We start from the raw sequence: 27340 nt of genomic DNA on the forward strand, positions 1-27340 counted from the left end.
ACTTCCATCCTACGATGTCTCGCACAGGTCTCAACGAATCTCGTTTACAGCCGTTGCTTTGACCAGGGGTGTCGTAGTGGGGGGAAAGGGGGACTGAGTTACCAGGGCCCCAAGTGGGGGGAGGGCCCTTGAGGAGTCTGTAATTTTATTTTCCTTTAAATATCAATACCATTTAAAGATCACAATATATGTTGCTAACTAATGTAAATGTAATGTTTTGGGTAAATAAATCGTTTGATTAATGGATTGAATTGTGTGTCCTAGCCTACATATAGTGTCTGGGGACAGCCCCCCCCCCCCCTGCACGAAATGGTTTAGTCCGCATTCACCGGGCTTTTTAACTTGGCGCATTTAACGTAGCGTTCATTCTGCTGAAGCCTTTGGTGGCATTTACTGTTACAACTTTTAGTCATTCTGCGCATAAAACGAAGATTCAGTGAAGTATTGTGTGATTAGGGTTTTTTATTCATTTAAGAGTTGTTAGATTAATATGTGGCTACATAACTGACTGGACTGGTAGTACGCCCTTGTTGTTAGATACTTTCAGCATTGCTGAGCTTTTTTTTTTTGGGCACTGCTTGTGCATAGGGCCCAGAATTTGGTGCTACGCCCCTGGCTTTGACATATGGACTGATATATTACATAGCGTATTTCAAACACTCATAACTTGCTATAGCAGTGACAAAATAGCTATCAAAAATGCATTCCTATATTTAATAAAATGAGAAATAGAATTTTGATAATAAAAAATTTGCCTTCAGTTCTCCTTTAATAACTATGACAGAGCGCAGTTATAGATATTTGATGTTAAAAATTTGTACTGACTTGTTATAACTGTAGAATATTACAATTTATTTACATATTTTCCCTCTTTTTTGAGTGTTATATAATTCATTTTCGCAGACATAAAGAAGTATCATTAAACTCAGTTGTTGTTTTTTTCCTGACCATCTGTTAGCGAACCTATATAACCTGGTACAGAGTGTGAGTCTTGAAATGTCTTCGACTATAATGACATGGTACTGTTGTTGTCATATCACTCCCAGTACATTTCTGAAGATTACATCAGTTCAATCATTAATATATCTGGATGTGGTTGTGGTCTAGTCTTCCACTTGAATCTGCAGATGGCTATGAAGTTGTCACTGACAGTTCATTTCGGCAAATGATTTGACTGCTCAGCTCACGAAGTACAAGTTAATAACATCCTCCAGCTGTGCAGTCAGCGAGTAATGAGTTCCTCAGTCATTTGAAAAATGACTTAGACTGCATTCATTTAATTAAATAACAACAAACTGAGCACTATTCATCAAGCAGACACTCACCTTTGCTCCTTTCACTCCACTGCAGTCACACTTCAGTCCGGTCCCACAGCCATGACATGCCTGAAAAAGTGAGAGGGGGGTAAGATAATACAGTATGTATTTGGCCCCTTCCACAGTATAATATGTGTTCTTCCACAGACTCCCTTCTGATCTTAGCACTTTTTTATTATTATAATCCATCTATTCAAATATTAAGCACATGAGGAAAATAGGACTGTTATATTTATTTATACTGGTGCCATTAGAGATAACTTAACTTCCTTTAACTTCCCACCCAACAATTACATGATGTTAAAATGGAGATTGAGGAAAAAACTAGCAAAATAACCAACTATTTCAAGTTTTATTAACATTGCTTTAACATTCAGTTTTGGTTTTTAAGCTACTGGCCTTTATGTGAAACCCACTGATTTGTTGATTGAGATCTCCAGAACAACAAAATAAAATAAAATAGGCGGCACGGTGGTGTAGTGGTTAGCACTGTTGCCTCACAGAAGGCAAGAAGGTTCTGGGTTCAAGCCCAGCAGCCGACGAGGGCCTTTCTGTGTGGAGTTTGCATGTTCTCCCCGTGTCCGTGTGGGTTTCCTCCGGGTGCTCCGGTTTCCCCCACAGTCCAAAGACATGCAGGTTAGGTTAACTGGTGACTCTAAATTGACCGTAGGTGTGAATGTGAGTGTGAATGGTTGTCTGTGTCTATGTGTCAGCCCTGTGATGACCTGGCGACTTGTCCAGGATGTACCCCGCCTTTCGCCCACAGTCAGCTGGGATAGGCTCCAGCTTGCCTGCGACCCTGCACAGGATAAGCGGTTATGGATAATGGATGGATAAAATAATAATAATAATAATAATAATAATAATTTGCATGAGCAGCGCTGTTGCAAATTGCTACTCTGACTCAGGATCTTTCTACTTTATTATTATTATTATTATCACAGCATTTTTTAGGCTGCTATTTTTCCCTCAGTTTTCAACCAGTCATCATCAAATTTCTCATGCAGAATACGTCTAGGCTGAATTACGTTGCTGTGACTTTTGGTGGTGATCACTGATCCGGAATCATCCGTGAAAAGCAGGCTTTTTTTCAATCACTTTTTCTGTCAATTTTCATGATTTTTTCAATCTTTTTTTTTTTTTTTCAGGGTGGCAGGGCACAACTTTTCCTTGACCTTCAATTGACAATGGTCAGCTAGGGCAAATTACTGTCAATTTAATCACAGTCTCTATCTAGTTATTATTGTTATTATTATTATCAATAATAACAACAACAACAACGTCACACACTTTAAGACCCCCAGTGCAAACGGCATGGAGAACTCAAATAAATCTTTTTCCTTAATCAGCTCTAAGCTATTCTGTATAAAAAGCCCAACCCTTTGGGTAATAGATTTATTATACATAAAGAACTTACCTTTATTTCGCATTTCATTACCTATTTTACTCATAAAGGGTGTGCTTTATACTTTTCCTTTTTCTTTCAACCTTATTATATCTCACTATTTATATGTATTATTAAGCCTATTGTGTTTTGTTTTATTTTATTATATCTCAGTGGTGTAGTGGTTAGCACTGTCGCCTCACAGCAAGAAGGCTCTGGGTTCGAGCCCAGTGGCCGACGGAGGCCTTTCTGTGTGGAGTTTGCATGTTCTCCCCGTGTTTGTGTGAGTTTCCTCCGGGTGCTCCGGTTTCCCCCACAGTCCGAAGACATGCGGTTCGGTTAACATGGGGCAGCCATGGGCTGAAGTGCCCTTGAGCAAGGCACCTAACCCTAACTGCTCCCTGGGTGCTGTAGCATGTAGCAAAATTAATTATATGTATGTGGTTGCGCTCATTGCTCATGTGTGTGTACATGTGTGTGTTCACTGCTTCAGATGGGTTCGTCTTCTTCTCTTGTCTTATTGCTGTGCCATTGTGAAGCACCTTGAGTTGCCTTGGTGTACAAGGGGGACTGTGCCAATGGTGCTTTCAAAATAAAGCTACAGAATATGATGCGCCTGAAATATAGTACGATGGACATGATGACCAAAGGATGGTGGCACAAAGTGCTGATTCTGACATGTAGGTTTTATTCCACAGAGAACTAATAAAATATATCCTTCTGTATTGATATTATTAAAGTGTTGTCTGAGTTCAAATATACTGACACCAGTGTTTGACCATTTTAAATCCATCTCAAGTGAAGTGAAGTCATCAATTCGATCTTTATTGTCATCGCAGCCATATTCAGTGAGATGAAATAAGGTTCCTCTTGGACCCCAGGTACAAGATATATATACGATGTACACAGTGCTGGCAGGACATAAATAAAGTGCAACAGGAATAAGAGGCATGCAGGGAGGGTGTATGTGAAACAGTGGGGGGTTGAGTACACTGACATTACATTAAGACGCTGTAGTAGCCATAAGATCCAAAGCTGCGGTTTGAAATAAAATTGAGTATAAAGTGTCAGTGTTGTAATGGTTGTGATAGCAACCTGAGAGGAATGCAGTCAAGTCAAAGTGTCCGGGTGGCGTACAGTATGTGTCTGGTGTGACGTCGTTAAATATGTATTCCTACCAAAAGATGGCAGTATTTGACTGCTTAGTTAAAAAAAATATATAAGCGCATAAGTGCGGTAAAGACAAATCACACCCCCTCAGCCTAAGCTGTTACCGGTAGACAGATGATCAAATGGGCCTGCATGAAGGATGCCAGTTAGTAAAATTATATGCATTTGAAAACGAAGTATACTTTACCATAAAGAAACAGTAATAAAATCTGAGTATTGCATCAAGATTATGCATACTACATAATTATATTTTTGAACATCTTTTTCATATTTTACACTTTTTATATATTCTTCCTGATATGTTGTATACCAATGTGCTTATAAGAACTGGAAGCACCTGTAAGCCAGAATCAAATGACTTGTGTGTGTGTGTGTGTGTGTGTGTACACTCTCGGCCAATGAAACTTTTTCTGATTTCGATCATTTAAACCCCATCCAAGAACAGCACCCTCCCACATCCTCACATGACACTGTCTCGAGTGTCCACGTGTGTTGGTGTGTTCTCGCGTTCCAACAGTGAATGGTCTGGAACAGAGAGTTCACGTAGGAGTTGGACAGTTTAGACAACTCATGACCAAAGTCAAAAACACACTCTCTCATATCTCAGGTATTTCTCTGTGTGTACGTATTTACACAAAAGAGATCTTGCAATATACAGTGGTGCTTGAAAGTTTGTGAGCCCTTTAGAATTTTCTATATTTCTGCATAAATAGGACCTAAAACATCATCAGATTTTCACACAAGTCCTAAAAGTAGATAAAGAGAACCCAGTTAAACAAATGAGACAAAAATATTATACTTGGTCATTTATTTATTGAGGAAAATGATCCAATATTACATATCTGTGAGTGGCAAAAGTATGTGAACCTCTAGGATTAGCAGTTAATTTGAAGGTGAAATTAGAGTCAGGTGATTTCAATCAATGGGATGACAATCAGGTGTGAGTGGGCACCCTGCTTTATTTAAAGAACAGGGATCTATCAAAGTCTGATCTTCACAACACATGTTTGTGGAAGTGTATCATGGCACGAACAAAAGAGTTTGGACTCCACCAATCCACAGACAGACAGATTGTGTACAAATGGAGGAAATTCAAGACCATTGTTACCCTCCCCAGGAGTGGTCGGCCAACAAAGATCACTCCAAGAGCAAGGCGTGTAATAGTCTACGAGGTCACAAAGGACCCCAGGGTAACTTCTAAGCAACTGAAGGCCTCTCTCACATCGGCTAATGTTCATGAGTCCACCATCAGAAGAACAACAATGGTGTGCATGGGAGGGTTGCAAGGAGAAAGCCACTGCTCTCCAAAAAGAACATTGCTGCTTGTCTGCAGTCTAAGAAGAATAAAGTTAATGTTTTGGAATGGCCAAGTCAAAGTCCTGACCTTAATCCAATCGAAATGTTGTGGAAGGGCCTGAAGCGAGCAGTTCATGTGAGGAAACCCACCAACATCCCAGAGTTGAAAGAAAAGAAAGAAAGCACAACTTTATTCATCACACACTTGTGAAATTCCTCTCTGCATTTAACCCATCTGAAGCAGTGAACACACACATGCACACACACGTGAGCAATGAGCACACACATATACCCAGAGCAGTGGGCAGCCATGCTAACAGCGCCTGGGGAGTAGTTGGGAGTTAGGTGCCTCGCTCAAGGGCACCTCAGCCCAAGGCCGTCCCATATTAACCTAACGGCATGTCTTTGGACTGTGGGGGAAACTGGAGCACCCGGAGGAAACCCACGCAGACACGGGGAGAACATGCAAACTCCACACAGAAAGGCCCTCGCTGGCCACTGGGTTCGAACCCAGAACCTTCTTGCTGTGAGGCGACCGTGCTAACCACTACACCACCGTGCCGCCCAAAACTGTTATGTATAGAGGAATGGGCTAAAATTCCTCTAAGCCGGTGCGCAGGACTGATCAACAGTTACTGGAAACGTTTAGTTGCAGTTATTGCTGCACAAGGGGGTCACACCAGATACTGAAAGCAAAGGTTCACATACTTTTGCCACTCACAGATATGTAATATTGGATCATTTTCCTCAATAAATAAATGACCAAGTACAATATTTGTGTCTCATTTGTTTAACTGGGTTCTCTTTATCTACTTTTAGGACTTGTGTGAAAATCTGATGATGTTTTAGGTCATATTTATGCAGAAATATAGAACATTCTAAAGGGTTCACAAACTTTCAACCACCACTTTACTAAGAGACAGACGAATAGAGAGGAAAGAAATCCAATGTATTTTATAAATGTGAAATGAATACGAACATCTAGCTTGTAATGTGCCAAATAAGAGTCCGGAACACACCACTCTTACTCACTGAATACATTGCATATCAGATCATGTTTATGGAGCAACAGCCAAACTGATAATGATAATAATATCAACAGAATGATCTACTGGTGAAGCACAAAAAACAGACATCAGATTACAGTCGCTACATGTCACGATACACAATCCTCCTCGGCCTTCTTTTCCTACAAGTTATGACACAGAAAAATCCCCGAAGCTGTAATTTATGAACGGTCCACTCCACATACAATCTGTCAGTCTATGTTTGATCACAAAACAATAAAGGTTTCACGAATCAACACTTCAGCAACTTCTAATCAATAGCAGTGTCCCCTGCTGCCGATTTTCTGAGTTGAATCGAAAAGTTAATCTACTCCGCCGGTACCGCCATGATTGAAAATCACGTGATTGCATTCCTGATTGGCCAAAGCTCCAAACGGTGTTTGTGAACCTTACACGCTGTGCTGTTTTACCTATAGACTTTGCGTACTACTTGTTAAATTCCCAACCCTTCCATACCATGACATGGTGTGTTCTGAGCCTTTAGTCTTGTTTTTGTTACTCATTTTGACAGTTCCCGTTCAAAACATTGGTGCGTGGTTTCTTGCAGATGAATTCACCATCACTCACCTTTTTTTTTCTTCTGTTTCTGTTTCCGGTTGAGAGTACGCTGTGCGCATTTGGCTGCCGCTTCTCACTGGAAATTTTTCTTTTTTTCACCTTTGTTTTTCTTTTTGTGATTGTATGATTTTATGTTTGTTCTTTGTTTGAATGTTTTGTACGCTGGTTGTGGTGTAGTTCCAGACCCAGTTTTGGGCGTCGGTTTCCTTCAGGCCTATGGGTGATACCTGTGCTCCTCGCTATGGACTGCAGTGAGCTTGTTGCTCTTTTCAACATCAGGGTTGTCCAGTGCTCTGTGCAGCAGTGTGTCTGTGCTTGGCGGGGTGTTCCGAGCAATGTTCCCTGGTGGCGTCGCGGCAGCTGTGCAGACAGTATGGGATTTACCTTCATGCACCTTTTCGTGGGACTGTGGCCAGTTACGCCACTGGAATTACATCCTGACCCTCTTTTGGTGGACTTTTTTCTCTAATTGTAAAGTGATCTTGGGTGTGAGAAAAGTGCTATATAAACTGAGATTATTATTATTATTATTATTATTATTATAAAGTCCTTCCCACACCGTATGGCACATTAGGTGGCGCCGATCTCCGTTTCTGTAGCCCTCGGCCTCTCGCCTATTACATAGCTAGGGTTACAGTGGGGGCTAGTCCTATGGTAACCATGAGAGTTTGACTCCCCACTCACATCTGTATTGCAGCGTGCCTTGCCAGACGGCAGTAGGTACCATTTTTATGATGGTCTTTGGTATGACCCAACCGCAAGTAGAACTCGCGATCTCCCGATCGAGAGTCGGAAACGCTAACCACTAGGCCAACTCGCGGTCTATTATTATCATTATTACCTCATCTCATTATCTCTAGCCACTTTATCCTGTTCTACAGGGTCGCAGGCAAGCTGGAGCCTATCCCAGCCGACTACGGGTGAAAGGCGGGGTACACCCTGGGCAAGTCGCCAGGTCATCACAGGGCTGACACACAGACACAGACAACCATTCACACTCACATTCACACCTACGGTCAATTTAGAGTCACCAGTTAACCTAACCTGCATGTCTTTGGACTGTGGGGGAAACCGGAGCACCCGGAGGAAACCCATGCGGACACGGGGAGAACATGCAAACTCCGCACAGAAAGGCCCTCGCCGGCCACGGGGCTCGAACCCGGACCTTCTTGCTGTGAGGCGACAGCGCTAACCACTACACCACCGTGCCGCCCTATTATTATTATTATTATTATTATTATTTACTATTATTTCAACCAGTCAGCATGCAGCAATGCATCATGTGATTTCCAAAATGGCAGCGCAGGTGGAGTAGACATGAAGTTGTCTTCTTAGTGGAAAAAAAAAATCGACCGTTTGGATCAATATTATCGACTTGAATTGAATAACATGTTGGGCCAAGTAATCTTTATTGATTCATGATCAAAATAAGGTTGGTAGACTGGCCGTGGAGCGAGCAGTTTATGAAATACATGGCTTCTAACACGGAAACCCCCAGCTTTGGGATTTTTCCGTGTCATAACTTGTAGGAACAGAAGACTGAGGAAGATTGTGTACTGTGGCATGTCGCGACTGTGACCAGATCAGCATGGTAACAGAATTACATTTTTAATATTCATGTTGTTCGCCCCTTTATCAAATCTCAGCATGCATTGTGCGCTTCCGGTGGCTCGGCTCACGTTGCTGATAATGGTACGAAAACAAATATTGGCTGATAACATAATTTTCGATGTTCAAATCTTGGCTGTAAGCTGAAAAGTGATGTTATTCGATTGCCTTTATTTGTCTAGTTGCTGGTATTTTTCGTCAGCAGAGAGGCTTTTAATGGGTCATTCTTATATTATCGCGTTGTCTTTGGCTCTGACTGACTGCACTGCATTCTGCAGACTCCACTGACAGCTTTCTCACTATTATAGTCTAACTGTCCTAGCAGACGACTAGCAGACTGATAAACATCTGGTGTCAGTGGGGTGACGGGTGTAATAGAATCTGAGAGTAAATGTCTGAACTCCAGTCTGCTTTACACCCATACAAATGGAGGAGATCTCTTCAATTCATGAAGTGAATCATCAATAAGTACTTTCCAAATACAACCCCGATTCCAAAAAAGTTGGGACAAAGTACAAATTGTAAATAAAAACGAAATGCAATGATGTGGAAGTTTCAAAATTCCATATTTTATTCAGAATAGAACATAGATGACATATCAAATGTTTAAACTGAGAAAATGTATCATTTAAAGAGAAAAATTAGGTGATTTTTAAATTTCATGACAACAACACATCTCAAAAAAGTTGGGACAAGGCCATGTTTCCCACTGTGAGACATCCCCTTTTCTCTTTACAACAGTCTGTAAACGTCTGGGGACTGAGGAGACAAGTTGCTCAAGTTTAGGGATAGGAATGTTAACCCATTCTTGTCTAATGTAGGATTCTAGTTGCTCAACTGTCTTAGGTCTTTTTTGTCATATCTTCCGTTTTATGATGCACCAAATGTTTTCTATGGGTGAAAGATCTGGACTGCAGGCTGGCCAGTTCAGTACCCGGACCCTTCTTCTACGCAGCCATGATGCTGTAATTGATGCAGTATGTGGTTTGGCATTGTCATGTTGGAAAATGCAAGGACTTCCCTGAAAGAGACGTCGTCTGGATGGGAGCATATGTTGCTCTAGAACCTGGACATACCTTTCAGCATTGATGGTGTCTTTCCAGATGTGTAAGCTGCCCATGCCACACGCACTAATGCAACCCCATACCATCAGAGATGCAGGCTTCTGAACTGAGCGCTGATAACAACTTGGGTTGTCCTTCTCCTCTTCAGTCCGAATGACACAGCGTTCCTGATTTCCATAAAGAACTTCAAATTTTGATTCGTCTGACCACAGAACAGTTTTCCACTTTGCCACAGTCCATTTTAAATGAGCCTTGGCCCAGAGAAGATGTCTGCGCTTCTGGATCATGTTTAGATACGGCTTCTTCTTTGAACAATAGAGTTTTAGCTGGCAACGGCGGATGGCACGGTGAATTGTGTTCACAGATAATGTTCTCTGGAAATATTCCTGAGCCCATTTTGTGATTTCCAATACAGAAGCATGCCTGTATGTGATGCAGTGCCGTCTAAGGGCCCGAAGATCACGGGCACCCAGTATGGTTTTCCGGCCTTGACCCTTACGCACAGAGATTCTTCCAGATTCTCTGAATCTTTTGATGATATCATGCACTGTAGATGATGATATGTTCAAACTCTTTGCAATTTTACACTGTCGAACTCCTTTCTGATATTGCTCCACTATTTGTCGGCGCAGAATTAGGGGGATTGGTGATCCTCTTCCCATCTTTACTTCTGAGAGCCGCTGCCACTCCAAGATGCTCTTTTTATACCCAGTCATGTTAATGACCTATTGCCAATTGACCTAATGAGTTGCAATTTGGTTCTCCAGCTGTTCCTTTTTTGTACCTTTAACTTTTCCAGCCTCTTATTGCCCCTGTCTCAACTTTTTTGAGATGTCTTGCTGTTATGAAATTTAAAATGAGCCAATATTTGGCATGAAATTTCAAAATGTCTCACTTTCGACATTTGATATGTTGTCTATGTTCTATTGTGAATACAATATCAGTTTTTGAAATTTGTAAATTATTGCATTCCATTTTTATTTACAATTTGTACTTTGTCCCAACTTTTTTGGAATCGGGGTTGTATTTTATTCACCACCGTGGACCACTGGGATCAATGTAGAATGTTCCTGGTTGCACTGGAAAGCAAAAGAGGTTAAAGGCATTAAAATTCGAGTCGAATGTACAAGCAGCTAGCGGCTACTGTAAGATGATTGTTGTTCAGCCTCGGCTAAGCATTAAATGTTTAATATACAATCTACATCATAGGATTTATTTCTCACTGGACGTCTGCTAGTCCAGTTAAATTATGATAGTGAGCGCCACAGAATGCAGTGGCAGTGCAGTCAGTCAGAGCCAAAGACCATGCGATAATAATGACAGATTAATCTAATAACATCACATTTCAGCTTACAGCTGACATCTGAACAGAGAAAATGATTTTATAGCCTAATATTTGTTTTCATACCGTTATCAGCAACGAGAGCCGAGCCACCAGAAGTTCCCAGCGCGCAATGCATGCTGGGATTTGATAAAGGGGTGAACTGAAAATTTGCCAGTGAAAGCATATTTGTCTCCGTTTCCAGTATCAAACTAATATCAGAATTAAAGCTTCTGACACTTACAGTATTATGATGCCACTTCTTTTTTTTTTTTTACTTTCGACACTTTTTTTCTTTCACTGCTCTACGGGATCTCACACCACTTAGTGCTTTGAGCAAAAGTTTAAAAAAAATTGTCAGCACTCAAGATTTGACAAGGTGAAAAGTCCAAACACAAACATGTCTTACAGCGCAAATAAAGATTCATTCCTAAACAGCTAAAGCCTGTGTGAGCTCTCATGCCAAGCGAGTGGCTGTAACCTGAACTGTGCATTAACACCGCCAGGGCTACACCTTCCACAGCCCCATTTCCTCTGAGTGTCAGTGCAGTGCCTGTGCTTCTGCCCAAATGCCACCGGTGTCACGTTCACAGCAGACAGAGGAAAAGTGATCGCATTGTATTCTGCCTCACTTGTAAGTTGCTTTGGATAAAGGCTTCTGCCAAATGAATCCATGTAAAATGTAAAAGAAACTGCACCGGCAGACATGGCACAGGACACAAACCATGTCGTTAAATTCCAGACTGTACATTAACCCTAAAGATGAGCAGTGTATAATTAGACTCTTAAGCCCGATGCATATCCTGGATATCTTGGTGATATTTGTAAGGAAACATTTTACATCTCTGTACTGTGATAAAACTCTCGCAAACAGATGTGAGACAAGGAAGTTTATATGATGTTGTTTTTCCGACAAATCCCAAGTGCCCTTTGCTGCAAAACAAAAAGCCCACGGGCTGGAGTGGATCTGATCCAGCTCCTCCTACCTGGATGGGATCGAGCCAAATAAATAAGGGATGGGAAAACCTCATAGTGTGCTTCACTCTAGATACATTTGTTTCCAGAGGTGGACAGTAACGAAGTACATTTACTTGAGTACTGCACTTAAGTACACTTTTTGAGTATCTGTACTTTACTTGAGTATTATTTTTTTAGAGACTTATGACTTTAACTTCACTACATTTGAAAGACAAATATCGTACTTTTTACTCCACTACATTTCTATCAAGGTCCTCGTTACTCGTTACTATGAAGCAGCTTTGAAAGTGGATGTTTTTTTCTTTTCTTTTCTAAAACATGATTGGTTTTTTCACAGGTGACACTGAGACAGTCTGTCAGTAATCACTAGGGTCACGTCACGTCTATAGACTGTATAAAATAAATTTCAATGAAGGAGATGGTTCTTCTGGGGAACGCACACACACCCATGGCCATACCTAGAACCCATGTTTCAGTTTTCTGAAAGGATTAAAGATACGTTTCGTTTTAAATGTTTGCTTTGTTTGCCAAAAACGAACCACATCACGGCCTACAAAAACTCACCGTCCAACCTGCGGGAGCGTATTGAGGGATGAAAACGTTTTATTCCAAGAGAAAGCTTGCAACGAAGTTGTCTGTGCTTTTAGAGCTAGTGATAACGTTGCAAATGTAGCTATGCGGTCTGGTTAGTCAAATGACTTTCTATGGATTTGCCCGCCAAGTCGCCATCGCCTTGTCCACGGCTAACGTCAACACACAGCTAGTTAACTTGGACACTGTTAGTTAGCATGTAAAAACGGAGTTACACTAACATGAATAACATTAACTTATCTGAAGTGCTTGCAGAAATGGTTTAGCATAATTTTGCCAAATGAACGAAATGTAGAAATCTTTCTTTTTTCGTGACATAAGCTACCCAGTATGATTTCGAGTTTGAAAAGTGTTTGCTAGTGTCAGGTGGAGCTTCACTGACTAGCTAGCTTAACGTTAAACCACCATGATGGCAAAACATGCGTTCATTTTGTGAATTCACATTTCTGTCTTTGGTAACGGCATTAGGTTTTGTAAGCATTGTGGCAATAATACAACGATGCGTTGAAAGAAAATGTATTTTTAATACTTAAGTATGTTTAAAAGCAAGTACTTCAGTACTTTAACTGAAGTAAACATTTGACGGTACAACTTTCACTTGTATCAGAGTAACATTTGACCAGTGGGATCTGTACTTTGACTTCAGTAATGAAGTTGGGTACTTTGTCCACCTCTGTTTGTTTCACATGTTGTGCAGTGTTGCATGCATTAAGGTTAGAGTTAAGCTTGTTGGACGAATTGGATCAGATCCAGTTCAACTTGCTGGATGTTGGCTTTTACAGTAAGCATTATCTCTACAACCTGGAGGTTTGCATCACACAGAGTCATATGTTGTGTTATATACATTCACAGCTTGAATATACAGAGCTGGATTCACTCACTCACTCACTCACTCACTCACTCACTCACTGTATCCAGCTTGTCCTACTTACGTGTGTGGGGTCACGGCCATGTGAACCCTATTGATCCACATGTCATATTAATTGGAGCACAGTTTTATGCCGGATGCCCTTCCTACCGCAACCAGGGTTCTAACTAAACTAAAATATCAGCGTAGTGGTACCAGTCATAACAGCTGGGGGTTTGAGGGCCACCTTAGGCCCCCAAAAGCTCATGGGTTCTACATGCGCCGAGATGCATTCAAGTGCATTTCCTGGCTCTTGCAGGCCTCCCTGAAAGTCATTCTTTTTTAGCAATATTAATGAGATTTTTTTTTTTTTGCCAAAAAAGTTGCTGTGTATGTTTTTGATTGAAGACTTATTATAATTAATATTCAACTATATTAGTGGCATATTTATGTAATAAGAATAAAGCAACCAGTTGATGTTCAACAAGTGTCAGTTTTATTTTCAGCTTCAGCCATTCAATTACAATACACGACTATCCAGATCTAACTCGGGGACCGTATTCTGTGCATGGCGCATAAGAGCCTCTTAACACGGATGGCACTTTACCGCAAACACAGCATAAGGAAGGAGGTAAACCTTAGCATGATCAGTGACGATCTCCGCACGGAACTACTGGGGCAGCTCTGCACTGGGCACTTACGTGGACGGGGAGTGGAGTATGTCCGAATGTAGAACACTCACATGGCAGCACGCCATCGCCACTGCATGGGGATAACAAGAGAAAATTAAACAAAAGACCACATTTTCAAGATTGACAAGTCTTTTTATTAGTGTAGGAGCAACTTTTACAGGTGTGTCGGCAATATTGTGGGCGTAGCAGTAACGAAACTTTGCATATCGGCCCGGTACACTGAAAAAGCTGAGTTAGAACCCTGATCAACCCTCCCATTTCTGGGCTTGGGAAACAACCATTCACACACACACACACATTCACAACTATGGACAATTAAGAGCAGCCACTGCATGCTTTTAGACTGTGGGAGAAACCAGAGCACCTGGAGGAAACCCACAGACACGGGGACAATATTCTCCTGAATATATAGAGCTGGATTATATAAAGGAGAAATGAAGTCATTTTTAAACTTGCTTTATTTCTTAATTAACATGTTATTCAATTACGTTTTCGGTTTTAGTAACCTTATATCATGACTCGTATTGGCAATTAATTGCAATTAAATATTATACTTATCGGCCTAGCCCTGTGATGACCTGGCGACTTGTCCAGGGTGTACCCCGCCTTTCGCCCGTAGTCAGCTGGGATAGGCTCCAGCTTGCCTGCGACCCTGTAGAACAGGATAAAGCGGCTACAGATAATGAGATGAGATGAGATGAGACTTATCGGCCTATTCGGTTTTTAGCCATGTTGAATTTAGTTCGTTTGGTCCACGGCAGGCGTCACTTATCCGTGCGATCTTCACGAGACTTGTGCGAGACTTCGAAACGTGAAGTGTCAGCCAGGTGTCAGTGCTGCCATTTTGAAAACTGCTTTCCAAACGAAATATTGCACAAAAACGAGTTTAAATGACGATTACTGCCGACTTTTTTCAAACTTTCCTGATTGCTATCAAAACAAACAAAACTTCCGGTTTGATTACATCAGCATTCGAAAGAGGGCGCGCGTCTTTTGACAACGTTGGCAGGTGTTGGTCACTTTGATTTCCGCTGTACGTTTTACTTCCGTCCTATGATGTCTCGCACAGGTCTCAATGAATCTCGTTTACGGCCGTTGCTTTGATATGGACTGATATATTACATAGTAGACCCCGAAGCCGTTTGTTTTCAGGATAATGGCTGGCTGATGAAATTATCGGCTGGCTAGCTGACTCAGCCAAAACCTTAATGGCTGCTGCAGCCACCAAAATGTTTATGGCTACAAATGGCTGATACTGGACGTCACTGTGTGGCATATATCCGGGCGAACGGATCAAACAAATGGGGGGAATAAATAGCAAATTACCACAGGTCCCCTGGTCTCTTACTTCATTGTAAATATAAATCTAGCAAGATTGTAGTTCAATGCTAATAATAAGCTAATCTGGATTGTTCGAGGAAGGCATCTAGCTATCTACTCTCACTAGCAATGACCAGTGAAGGACTGGCAGCTATCTTACTATGATGAAAGTAGAGTGGTGGAGTACTTTTTTTTTTATCAATCTCGAAGTATGTGAAACAAACAAACAAACAAAAAAAAACCCTTTACACTTTCCCTCAGCAGTGGCAAAGAATGCAGCCATCTCGTCGATATCGGAGTCGACTGATGCTCTGGGTGGGTTCCCGGGTTCCCCAGTGTATCGTGGTAACGGTGTGAGGGGCGGGAAGCCAGACAGGTAGTCACAACGGCAAGCTTATGGTGGCTCTCTGTGCTGTGATATCAGTTCTAAATCTCTACAGTGTATGCCTATACGTCTCTATTGTGTTACTACTAGTGTGTACAGTTGATCATGTTTGTGTCACTTTTCTTGTAGCTCATGATGTGGATAAACCCATTATTTGATGTACACAATTCTTAGTGGCTCAGCCAAATTTTATTAGATAGCGGCTCAAATTGGCTTACAAAATTATTGGCTGGCGGCAGCTCAAATTCTAAATGGTGGTTTTAGCGGCGCCTGGCGGCGGCTTCGGGGTCTATTACATAGCATATTTCAAATACTCATAACTTGCTATAGCAGTGACAAAATAGCGATCAAAAATGCATTCCTATATTTAATAAAATGAGATATAGAATTTTGATAATAATTTGCCTTCAGTTCTCCTTTAAGATTTTATTTATTTATTTATTTATTTATTTGACAGCATCTCATTCCTGTTACATGATTAACGGTAAGTCTTTCATTTGATTTTTTTTTTTTATATTCTCATGTCCGTTGCCTACTGTTTGCTTACTGGCATATTTTAAAATTAAGAAGAAGCTTTTATTTGTCACATGCTGCACACTCAAGCACAGTGAAATTCCTCACTGCATTTAAGTCATCCGAAGCAGTGAAAACATGCATGCACACACAAGTGAGCAATGAGCACACACACATACCCAGAACAGTGGGTAGCTATGCTACAGCGTCCGGGGAGCAGTTGGGGGTTAGGTGTCTTACTCAGGGCACTTCAGCTCATGGCCGCCCCTATGTTAACCTAACCTGCATGTCTTTGGACTGTGGGGGAAACCAGAGCACCCGGAGGAAACCCACGCGGACATGGGGAGAACATGCAAACTCCATACAGAAAGGCCCCCGTCGGCCGCTGGGCTCGAACCCAGAACTTTCTTACTGTGAGGCGACAGTGCTAACCACTACACCAACGTGCCACCTAATATATAAAATTATACTATAATAATCATTACTTAACATTAATGTTAGCTTAGCATACAGGTTCAACCAGACAGGCATCATGTCATGCTGTAATAATTAACATCTCAGATGTGACGGGTTCAAGCCATTAAGGCTGATCACACATGAGCTAATATGTAACGCGAGTCAATTTCTCAGAAGAGTTAACCATTTCACAATCACCTATATGAGCTGAGGAGTACCAAACAGGCACTGAATGATTCTCTCTCTCTCTCTCTCTCTCTCAAAGAGAGAAACAGCAGGGTATGAGTCTCCTGCACCAGTTCCTGATGTAATTAAACATCCAGCGGATGAAGAGATGATCATGACAGCTCTTCTGTTCTAAAGATCACTTCCCAGTCCACACGCCTCTAGATTTTATTGTTCTCTTTCCCGGCACTTAGAAAAACACTCCACTTGATGTTTTAGTCTGTCTATATGTCTAAATCCTGCTCTGTATTTCTGCCAGTTTTAAAATCCTCTGCGTCCTCATCAGATCAGCCAGTCACTGGTCTGAAAAGAAAAGTGCTTGGTCATTCAGCATTCAAATCACACTCAACACACACACACACACACACACACACAAGTTTAACAGCTGATAAATTAACTAGTTGTCTTCAACTTCACTCACAACAAAGTCGGAACAAGTAGAGAGCCATCTAGTGGTCCATCAGAATGTTGCGGATGATGGTCATGCAAAAACTCTGTGTGTGTGTGTGTGTGTGTGTGTGTGTGTGTGTGTGTGTGTGTGTGTGTGTGTGTGTTTACTCAGACCCACATTAGCTGTGGTCTGCTGCTGATGGCTTCTGTCTGCTCCCAGCATTCTTTGGCCCTCAGATTATGCTGCATCAGTGGGCTGCTAATCCTCTGATCCGCAAATACGCATGCAAACTCACACACACATGCAACCTCGCTGTGTAATGGCCAGCGGCTATAATGCCTAGAGAAAACAGGGGGCCAACAAGTGCAGCAGACAGTGGAGCAGGTGGCAAGAACAAAAGCCTGGCTGACATCCAGTTTAGCATGGAGAGGCCATTCTCTTATAACCCTCTGATAGCCAGGGCACAATACATCTCTCTCTCTCTCTCTCTCTCCCACACACACACACATGCACATATGCACGTACGCAGACACACATGCACATACGCGTCGCACGCACACACACACGTTGCAATTAAATAATCATTATCTACCTTCAAATAACCTTGATCTGATCATGGCCTTGATGTCAAGTGGGATAAATGGTGACTTAAAGTGCCATTCCACCATTGGATGTATTCTTTGGCATAAAATACAGTATATTTTATGACAACATGACTAGACAGAGAAATCTTTTAGCTTCAAAACGATATATCAAACATAATTTTTGACAACGACAAGTATATTAATTTTGCGACCAAAGTCACCTACCCTTTTAATTTCCGCGCGGTAGTGAAACGTGATGTCATCGGCAGGTTCCCCTTCTTGTGTACCACGTGTCGGTCTATTTTTAGACCAGGAAACCCCCAAAGTGAGAGAGTCATTTCTCCTCGTATATGGGGGCCAAAAAAATTGCGAAAAATTTTGAGTTAATCTTTCAGTTAGCTAGATTTATTGGTATTAGCTAGATTTATTGGTATTATTTTTATCGCGTTCTATCCGCCATTGCTGATAATATGTGCCACGTCACACGTCACGTGGTAGACAAGAAGGGGAACCTGCCGATGACATCACGCGCGGAAATTAAAAGGGTAGGTGACTTTGGTCGCAAAATTAATATACTTGTCGTTGTCAAAAAATTATGTTTGATATATCATTTTGAAGCTAAAAGATTTCTCTATCTAGTGATACCATTTATATATGTTGTCAAAATATATTGTATTTTATGCCAAAGAATACATCCAATGGTGGAATGGCACTTTAAACATGAGCACTTTGCTCTCTCTCTCTTTCTCTCTCTGTGTAGTGATATAGTAAGGTAAGGTGTGTGTGTACGTGTATGTAAAACTGAAATTCCTCAAGCCTGATTATACACCTTTCCTTTATTCTTTCATGAATACAGTCGAGTTCCAGCTTTAAAATACTCTTTAATCACTCGTACAGTGATGCAAAGAGACACTGAAGTTCAAAGTATAAAATAAGTCCTGGTTAATAAGTAGGTGAGACAATCACTACTTTTCCACCAACACTAAACTGGCAAAACTATAGATTTGCTGCCATCAGAATCAGTTCTGTTGTGGGACGAAAAAGGAATCAGTGATGTGCGAGGTCGCAACCAAGCAACTCAAATTTACGTTATGACTGTCATTAAAATGTGAATTGTGAGAAAAGTAGAAAGATTATAACTCAAATCTCAGCAACAGTCATTCCTGAACAATTTTTGCACTGGAGCAGGTTGCATTATCCTGCTGACTAAAGGCCAATTTAGGCTGACAACGCAGTCCTTGCAGATGGTGTCGCAGATGGCGTCTGCGTATTCCCCCCCCTCGCAGACGCTCTGCGCACACCTCCCAAAATTGTGACCACCACAGAAGCCTCGCAGACAGCGTCGCAGACAAGAGGGCTCTGATTGGTCCACTCTACATCCGCTGTACACGCACTTCCGCTTCCCTACTTTCCCGGTTTGGTTTATTTTCACGACCGCCATTTTTAAAAACACGAGCGAAGATGGAGCAGCACGAAGAGCGGTTGATCGAGGAAGTGAGGAAGTACGTACATCTATACGACTCCAGTTCTAGTCATTATAAGTAACCGGAGAATAAACACTCCACTAACCACACCCACCAACTACTCCTAGCGATTTCGCGACTTTGCGCCCCCTTGCGTTGTGGCGGTGAATAACATCGTGCACGCCTATTACTCCCCGCTCAACGATAAATTACAACTGTCTGCGAAAAGCTATCTGCGAAAGCCTTGTCGCAAGAGCATGCAGAGGCCCTGAGGCCACTGTCATTAGTGAATACCATTTCCATGAAGGTCTGGAAGGTCTCCACTTGGTCTGCAATAACATTCAGGTAGGTGGGACATCTCATAGACCAGGATCTATCTCAAGGTTTCCCAGGAGAACATTGCCCAGAGCATCACACTGCCTCCACCGGCTTACCTTCTTCCCATAGTGCATCCTGGTGCCATCTCATCCCCAGGTAAGACACACACACACACACACACACACCTGGCTGTCCACATGATGTAAAAGATAACATGATTTATCTGACCAAACCACCTTCTCCCATTGCTCCATGATCCTAGTCTGGCTAACGCGACTTCAAAGCTCTACGAGCTATTGGTCTGGCCAAGATATTAAGCCCAACCGTTTCCCAGAGCCCGTGGTTGACCCGCCTCCCTGAAATGCCTCAGTTTGCTACTGGTCGAAGCCAGAAAAGGCTGTGACGAAGCTTAAACCAATCACATCACGCTTTCCTCTGACGTATGTGACGCGACGATAGGATTCTCGCTGAGCCCCATTGATTTGGCTACCAGCGGGGCTAACTGGTAGATTAAACTCTTACCGAAGCCGGTCGGGAGCAAGGCAAAAACGTCCTTCCTTTCAATAAATACCTCCAGGGCTGCTCTTTGCTCCGTTTTCAATGAGAACTTCCCGTTGAATGCTTTCAATACAGCATGATTCTGTAAACAATCTATGGCTTCCGGTCGCAGTTCTACTACGTCAGTGCCTTGAACACGCCTCTACCCAGGGCCGTTGGAGATGCTCAAAGTTGATTGGCTCCCAATTTTTCCGGAGCTTGGAAGAGCTGGAGATAGCTTGCCTGGCCAGACTAAGCTCGCAACAGGCCCTCGTGTTGCGACACGCTTAGGATGGGCGGGCCCAGGCTACCATGATCCAGTTCTGATGATTACATGCCCATTGTAGGTGCTTTTAGAGGTGGACAGGGGTCAGCATGGGCACTCTGACTGGTTTGTAGCTACGCAGCCCATACGCAGCAAGCTGTGATGCGTATGTGTTCTGACTCCTTTCTATCACAGCCAGCATGAACCTTTTCAGCAATTTGTTACAGTAGCTCTTCTGTGGGATTGGACCAGACAAGCTAACCTTCGCTACTTGTACACATCAATGAGCCTTGGGCGCCCATCATCCTGTTGCCGCTTGACCGGTTGTCCTTCCTTGGACCACTTTTGGTCAGTACTAACCACTGCAAACTGGGAACACCTCACAAGATGTGCCATTTTGGAGATGCTCAGACCCAGTCATCTCACCATCACAATCTGGCCCTTGTTGAAGTCACTCAGATCCCTACACTTACCCATTTTTTCTGCTTCCACCACATCAACTTTGAGAACTGACTATTCTCTTGCTGCCTAATATATCCCACCCCTTGACAGGCACCACTGTAATGAGATAATCAATGTTTTAATGTAATGGTGGATTGGTGTATACGTAAGGCTCTGTGCTTCAAGATATAAAAAAAAGCCTTACACAGTGTTCCTTCTTCTCCAGGCCTAAACAGCTCAGACAGTATGTTTTCCTACCCCAAGCTTTATTTTTTTTACACTGCTGCCTCAGCGCTTTCATTGCGACATGACATTTTATGGGTTCAAGGTTTTTATGGTTTCTTACAGATAAGGAAGAAATACAACATCCTAAATATTCTCCCTTTGCTATACAGTTGAGGAGAGATGACCCTGAAAACACCCCCTCAACTAGAGTGAAGTGTTCTGGCTTTCACAATTCCCTTTCACGTCTATTCCTTGAAAGCTAAGCCGGCGATGCCTGGAGTAAAACGTGCACCAACGACCGCGTAGCTCTGTGACTCCTAACCTATTGTCTTTAAGGTAGTGTCTCCAAATGTCATGTTTCGAGAACAGTCTGTGCATTCTGCATACATTTTCCTCTTGAATTATTTTGACTAAGTATCTTTTAGTATGTTCTGTGGCTGCACATGACAAAACATCAGCATAGCATTACCAAGCCAGTCTAAACCAACTAATCAACAAGCTTACTCTAAACTAAACTAATTCAGCACGTTATTCCAAAAGACAAACGAAACCGAAATGCACTTAAGCAATGTATACAAACTTCGTGCTGATGATGCTGGAATGCTGTAAATATGAAGCAGTTGCTTGTTTGCAGGTGAAACCCATCCAGACATCTGTGTTCCTCTAAACACACATCACACAAGGAATCTAAACTCTCTCACCACTACCTGATAGTGACTCGCCATCTGTGTCTGTGTTTGTACTCAAGGTATGAGAGGACTGTCCAATCAACTGCGACCAATTCTCATTCCAATCCAGTTCTCAAGCCTTGTTGACCAAACCAGAAGCTCTACAGTCAAGGTCAGTGGCATTCCTCTTACTTTCTCAGTCGTCCTCACATTCCCATCTATCTTCTTTTTTTCTCTAATCTAAGTCACTCTCTCCATCAGCCTTTTTCTCAGCCTGTTTGTTTTAAAGACTCCCACAGGCCTTGGTTAATGAGAAATCAGGAAATGTGACAGAGTGAAAGTGATAAAGAAAGACAGAGGAACGCAGAGAGACAGGGAAAGTTGGAAAGATGGGTTGGGTAGTTATGTCTTATCGCACACACATCCAGTTCTAAAGGTTGATGGTTTACTTTTACTCTTCGACTCCAAAAGATTCAAAAACTTGACTTTGTTTTGTATTCTTCTTCTTTTGGCTGCTCCCATACGTTTGGGGTTGCCACAGCAGATCTGTTCCGCATATTTGATTTGGCATAGGTTTTACACCGGATGCCCTTCCTGACGCAACCCTCCCCAAGGGACCAGCACCAAGTATGCACTGTCTGGCTGGGTATTTTAACTCTTTTAAAGGGGAACTGAAGGCAAATTTTTTATTATCAAAATTCTACTTATCTCATTTTATAAACTGTAGCAATGCATTTTTGATCGCTATTTTGTCACTGCTATAGCAAGTTATGAGTGTTTGAAATATGTTATGTAATATATCAGGCCATATGTGAAAGCAATGGCCATAAACGAGATTCGTTGAGACCTGTGCGAGACATCGTAGGACGGAAGTAAAACGTACAGCGGAAATCAAGGTGGCCAACATCTGCCAACGTTGTCAAAAGACGCGCGCGCTCTCTTTGGAATGCTGATGTGATCAAGCCGGAAGTTTTCAATGTGTCCGAAATCGCTCCCTACTCACTATATAGGGCACTATATAGTGAGGACGCCATTTTGTAGTGCTGTCCGAAACCTTAGTGAGGATTATTTACACCCAATATAGTGCACTCAAAGTATCCCACAATGCATCACGAAAAGTAGTGTGCAACCGATGGTCACTCACGAAAGCAATATATCCCATCATGCATTGCGGTCACGCTGAAAGAAATCAAATTAAAAGTCTCAAATTTGATTTAATCAAAGGCAGAGGTAAAGAAGAAAGTATTCAGCCTTGATTAAAAAAAAAACTGAAAGATGCAGGTACTTTGTATTTATTAATGTGGGAAATACGCTCAGTATAATATGGATTTATCACAAAAATACATGCATGTATTTATTATTTTTGAAAACCCACAAGCCGGCTGATCTGGCACGTTTTAATTGTGCGACAGTAACGACGTAAATACCAGCGCGACGGACTAGTGTCCGAAAGCGGGGGGTTTTTTCATTTAACCAATGGTTCGAAGTCGTATGGAATAATCTCAATCACTGATGAAACTGGCAAATCTCGAAATTAATGTAAATTGGAATGAAATGGTGATCTGGCCGCTGTGTAAACAGTTTTCAAAATGGCTGCGCTGACACTTCACGTTTGAAGTCTCGCACAAGTCTCATGAAGATCGCACGGATAAGCGACGCCTGCCGTGGACCATACGAACTACATTCAACATGGCTACAAACCGAAAAGGCTGATAAGTGCTGATAAGTGTAATATAATATGCCAATACGAGTCACGATATAAGGTTACTAAAACCGAAAATGTAATTGAATAACACATTAATTAAGAAATAAAGCAAGTTTAAAAATGACTTCAGTTCCCCTTTAATCATTCGCACCTATGGACAATTTAGAGTAGCTAGGAAACCCACACAGACACGGGGAGAACATACAAACTCCACACAGAAAGGCCCCTGTCGGCCCCTGGGCTCAAACCCAGAACCTTCTTGCCATGATGCAACAATGTTAACCACTACACCACTGTACCACCCATCTTTGTTTTGTCTTCATCTGACCAAATCGACTGATTTTTAATAAAGTTTAATCCATGATTATCTCATCTCATCTCATTATCTCTCGCCGCTTTATCCTGTTCTACAGGGTCGCAGGCAAGCTGGAGCCTATCCCAGCTGACTACGGGCAAAAGGCGGGGTACACCCTGGACAAGTCGCCAGGTCATCACAGGGCTGACACATAGACAACCATTCACACCTACGGTCAATTTAGAGTCACCAGTTAACCTAACCTGCATGTCTTTGGACTGTGGGGGAAACCGGAGCACCCGGAGGAAACCCATGCGGACACGGGGAGAACATGCAAACTCCACACAGAAAGGCCCTCGTCAGCCACGGGGCTCGAACCCGGACCTTCTTGCTGTGAGGCGACAGCGCTAACCACTACACCACCGTGCCGCCCCTCCATGATTATCAAACAGTATATTGTGCATCTCTAGTATAAAGCCCAGACAGGATGGGTTTACATTTCGCATCAGTGTAGACGTCTTGACTGTGATCTGAAGAGGAAAAGAAGTTGCAGTTTGCTCTGTACTCTACAGAGAGATCACCTTCATTAAATCACTTCACCCCTGAACACAGTCAAGACCCACATGTGGAATCACTCAGTACACACACACACACACACACACAAGGCAAATGTATTAAAATGTACAAACCAGCAGACTACACTAGGCCAACAGTAACGATATTCTAGTACAGAAAGTATAAACACGGTATTATTAGTCTTTATATCAAGTATAATCTTTGAAAATACATTAAAAATGAATAATTAGGTTTCTCCTTCATAACAGCTCTATGCACGACCAACGACTGTGTGAAGAAACTGTTTTCTAGGAGTGTGCATAAATCACTGACACTACTGTCAGCCTGCTCCTAACATCCTGGATCAAAATAAATAAAAGCTCGAACACTCAATCTGAGGGAACAGTGGATTGCAGGTAAACAGACATGGTGTGTTTTATGTGCGCTGCCATTAAAACGTTATTCTCTATTACTGGGACAGACAAAACAAAACAGTACAAAATTAACTATGTGACAGTATTAAACAACTGTCCCACCAAAGACCTACCCTCTGTCCGAAATCGCTCACTACTCCATATATAGGGAATTAGTATATAGAGGACTATATACAGTAGTGAGCTCATTGGTAAAATGAAAAAACACTTTCGGACACTACTCCGTCACGCTGGTATTTACGTCATTACTGTCACACAATTAAAACGTGCCAGATCAGTCAGCTGGTGGGTTTTCAAAATAATAAATACATGCATGTATTTTTGTGATAAATCCATATTATACTGAGTGTATTTCCCACATTAATAAATACAAAGTACCTGCATCTTTCAGTTCTTTTAAATCAAGGCTGAATACTTTCTTCTTTACCTCTGCCTTTGATTAAATCAAATTTGAGACTTTTAATTTGATTTCTTTCAGCGCGACCGCAATGCATGATGGGATATATTGCTTTCGTGAGCGACCATCGGTTGTACACTACTTTTCGTGATGCATTGTGGGATACTTTGAGTGCACTATATAGGGTGTAATAATTCTCACTATTGTTTCAGACAGCACTACAAAATGGTGTCCTCACTATATAATGCCCCATATAGTGAGTAGGGAGCGATTCCCGATACAGGGCTAGTGGTAGCTATATAGCTGACAACATTATTCGTAAGGCCAACACCAAACTCAAGTTTCTATATAGGCAGGCCAGGAACCTCGATAAGGAAACGTTTAACGTCAGCGCTTCTTCAATGTAATTTTGACTACACCAGCTCCACTTGGCACTCTGACCTTACCAAGAATTATAAGAATCGTCTTCAGGTTACTCAAAATAAAATTATTCGCTTTATACTTAGCTCCTCCCCCATGACTCCTCTAGGGTCGAGTTCAAACAGGTCAACATGTTGCCAGTCCATCTCCGAGTCAAGCATCCATCCATCCATTATCTGTAGCCACTTATCCTGTCCTACAGGGTCGCAGGCAAGCTGGAGCCTATCCCAGCTGACTACGGGCGAAAGGTGGGGTACACCCTGGACAAGTCGCCAGGTCATCACAGGGCTGACACATAGACACAGACAACCATTCACACTCACATTCACACCTACGCTCAATTTAGAGTCACCAGTTAACCTAACCTGCATGTCTTTGTACTGTGGGGGAAACCGGAGCACCCGGAGGAAACCCACGCGGACAACATGCAAACTCCACACAGAAAGGCCCTCGCCGGCCCCGGGGCTCGAACCCAGGACCTTCTTGCTGTGAGGCGACAGCACTAACCACTACACCACCGTGCCGCCCACAACAAGAACTCTTTCTTTCTTACGGTGTGAGTAATTTTTCAACCACAAAACGTTAAAGTATACTTTAGGACTTATTTTTGTACTTCATAATTGTGTTGGGCATACTTTGCATGGAAGGAAAATTGACGTGGTGATCTTTGTTTACATGAAAGTAGTATCGTGCTAGCTCGTAGGGGGTAGAGCTTTCCTTAATGTCATGCAAATGAGCACCATTGTGTACCCGCCCTACACCCAGAGTAGCTGAGATGGAAAACTTTGAGGGCGATTTTCTCCCTTTTCTGTTTTAAGAGGTATACACTTTCAAAAGGCCACACATTCTTCAAATATTGTCAGATCTCCACATGGAAGGCATCATTGGAAAGCTTAGAAACTGTACTTTCTGAATCTGTCAATAACTCAAAATGCCCCCGGGTAGACATGTGTCCCTGGATTCTGTGATCTGCCACATTTTAGATTAAATAAGTGCTGATAATGTGTTTTTTTCCCCATATCTTATTCTTTTTTATATTTGTATATGTAAATACTTAATTTAATTTAATTTAATTTAATTTATCTATAAGTTTTCTTGATTCTCTAGTCTCTGTTTATCCTGTAATGATGCTGCTGGAATTTTAATTTCCCTGAGGGAACCCTCCCAAAGGGATCAATAAAGTTCTATCTAATCTAAAAGCATTTTCTTGCCAACGTACTGAAATCTAGGGTGTAGTATAATAGTGTAATGCAAATAAATAACTTTATCTACTACATAATTCTACATCACGAGTCCTGATGTGTAGATTATTCTTAATAAATGCCTGAATATGTACAAGAAGAGCTTTAACCTCTAATGTCATTCTAATCAGGGAAATCCATGTCAGTCAGTAAGAGACAATAACGCTCTCAGACAACCAAAACATTGGGAGATAAAGTAACGTGAAATATGCACACCGCTGCCACGGCAGGAAACTGAAACCACCTCAACGCCCAGTAAATAATCCTGACATTTAGAGGCAAAAGCTACAACTGCACTTCAGAGGCTCTGTGAAAAAAAGAAGCCTTGTCAATCCTTTTAACTAACAAATACAGTGTTTGGCAAAAGTATTCATCCCCGCTAGTGTTTGTCCTGTTTTGTTGCATTACAAGCTGGAATTAAAATGGATTTTTGGGGGGTTAGGACCATTTGATTTACACAACATGACTACCACTCCACTTTAAAGGTGCACATTGGTTTCTGTTGTTGTTGTTTTTGTGACACAAACAATAATTAAGATGAAAAAAAGAAATGTGTGTAAATCAAATGGTGCTAACCCTCCAAAAATCCATTTAAATTCGAGCTTATAAT

The 27340-nt window shown here is 41.9% G+C and overlaps 1 protein-coding gene across 1 annotated transcript in view; it reads right to left on the reverse strand.

The window, feature by feature from the left end:
- col4a5 (collagen, type IV, alpha 5 (Alport syndrome)) overlaps window positions 1-27340 on the reverse strand; it is a 144262-nt gene that overhangs the window by 79026 nt on the left and 37896 nt on the right. The window contains exon 2 of the mRNA XM_060924161.1: window positions 1326-1385. Within this exon, the coding sequence (XP_060780144.1) occupies window positions 1326-1385 (60 nt within the window). The remainder of the gene's footprint in view (window positions 1-1325; window positions 1386-27340) is intronic.

This window comes from Neoarius graeffei, chromosome 1, assembly GCF_027579695.1.
Source record: "Neoarius graeffei isolate fNeoGra1 chromosome 1, fNeoGra1.pri, whole genome shotgun sequence".
NCBI lineage: Eukaryota > Metazoa > Chordata > Actinopteri > Siluriformes > Ariidae > Neoarius > Neoarius graeffei.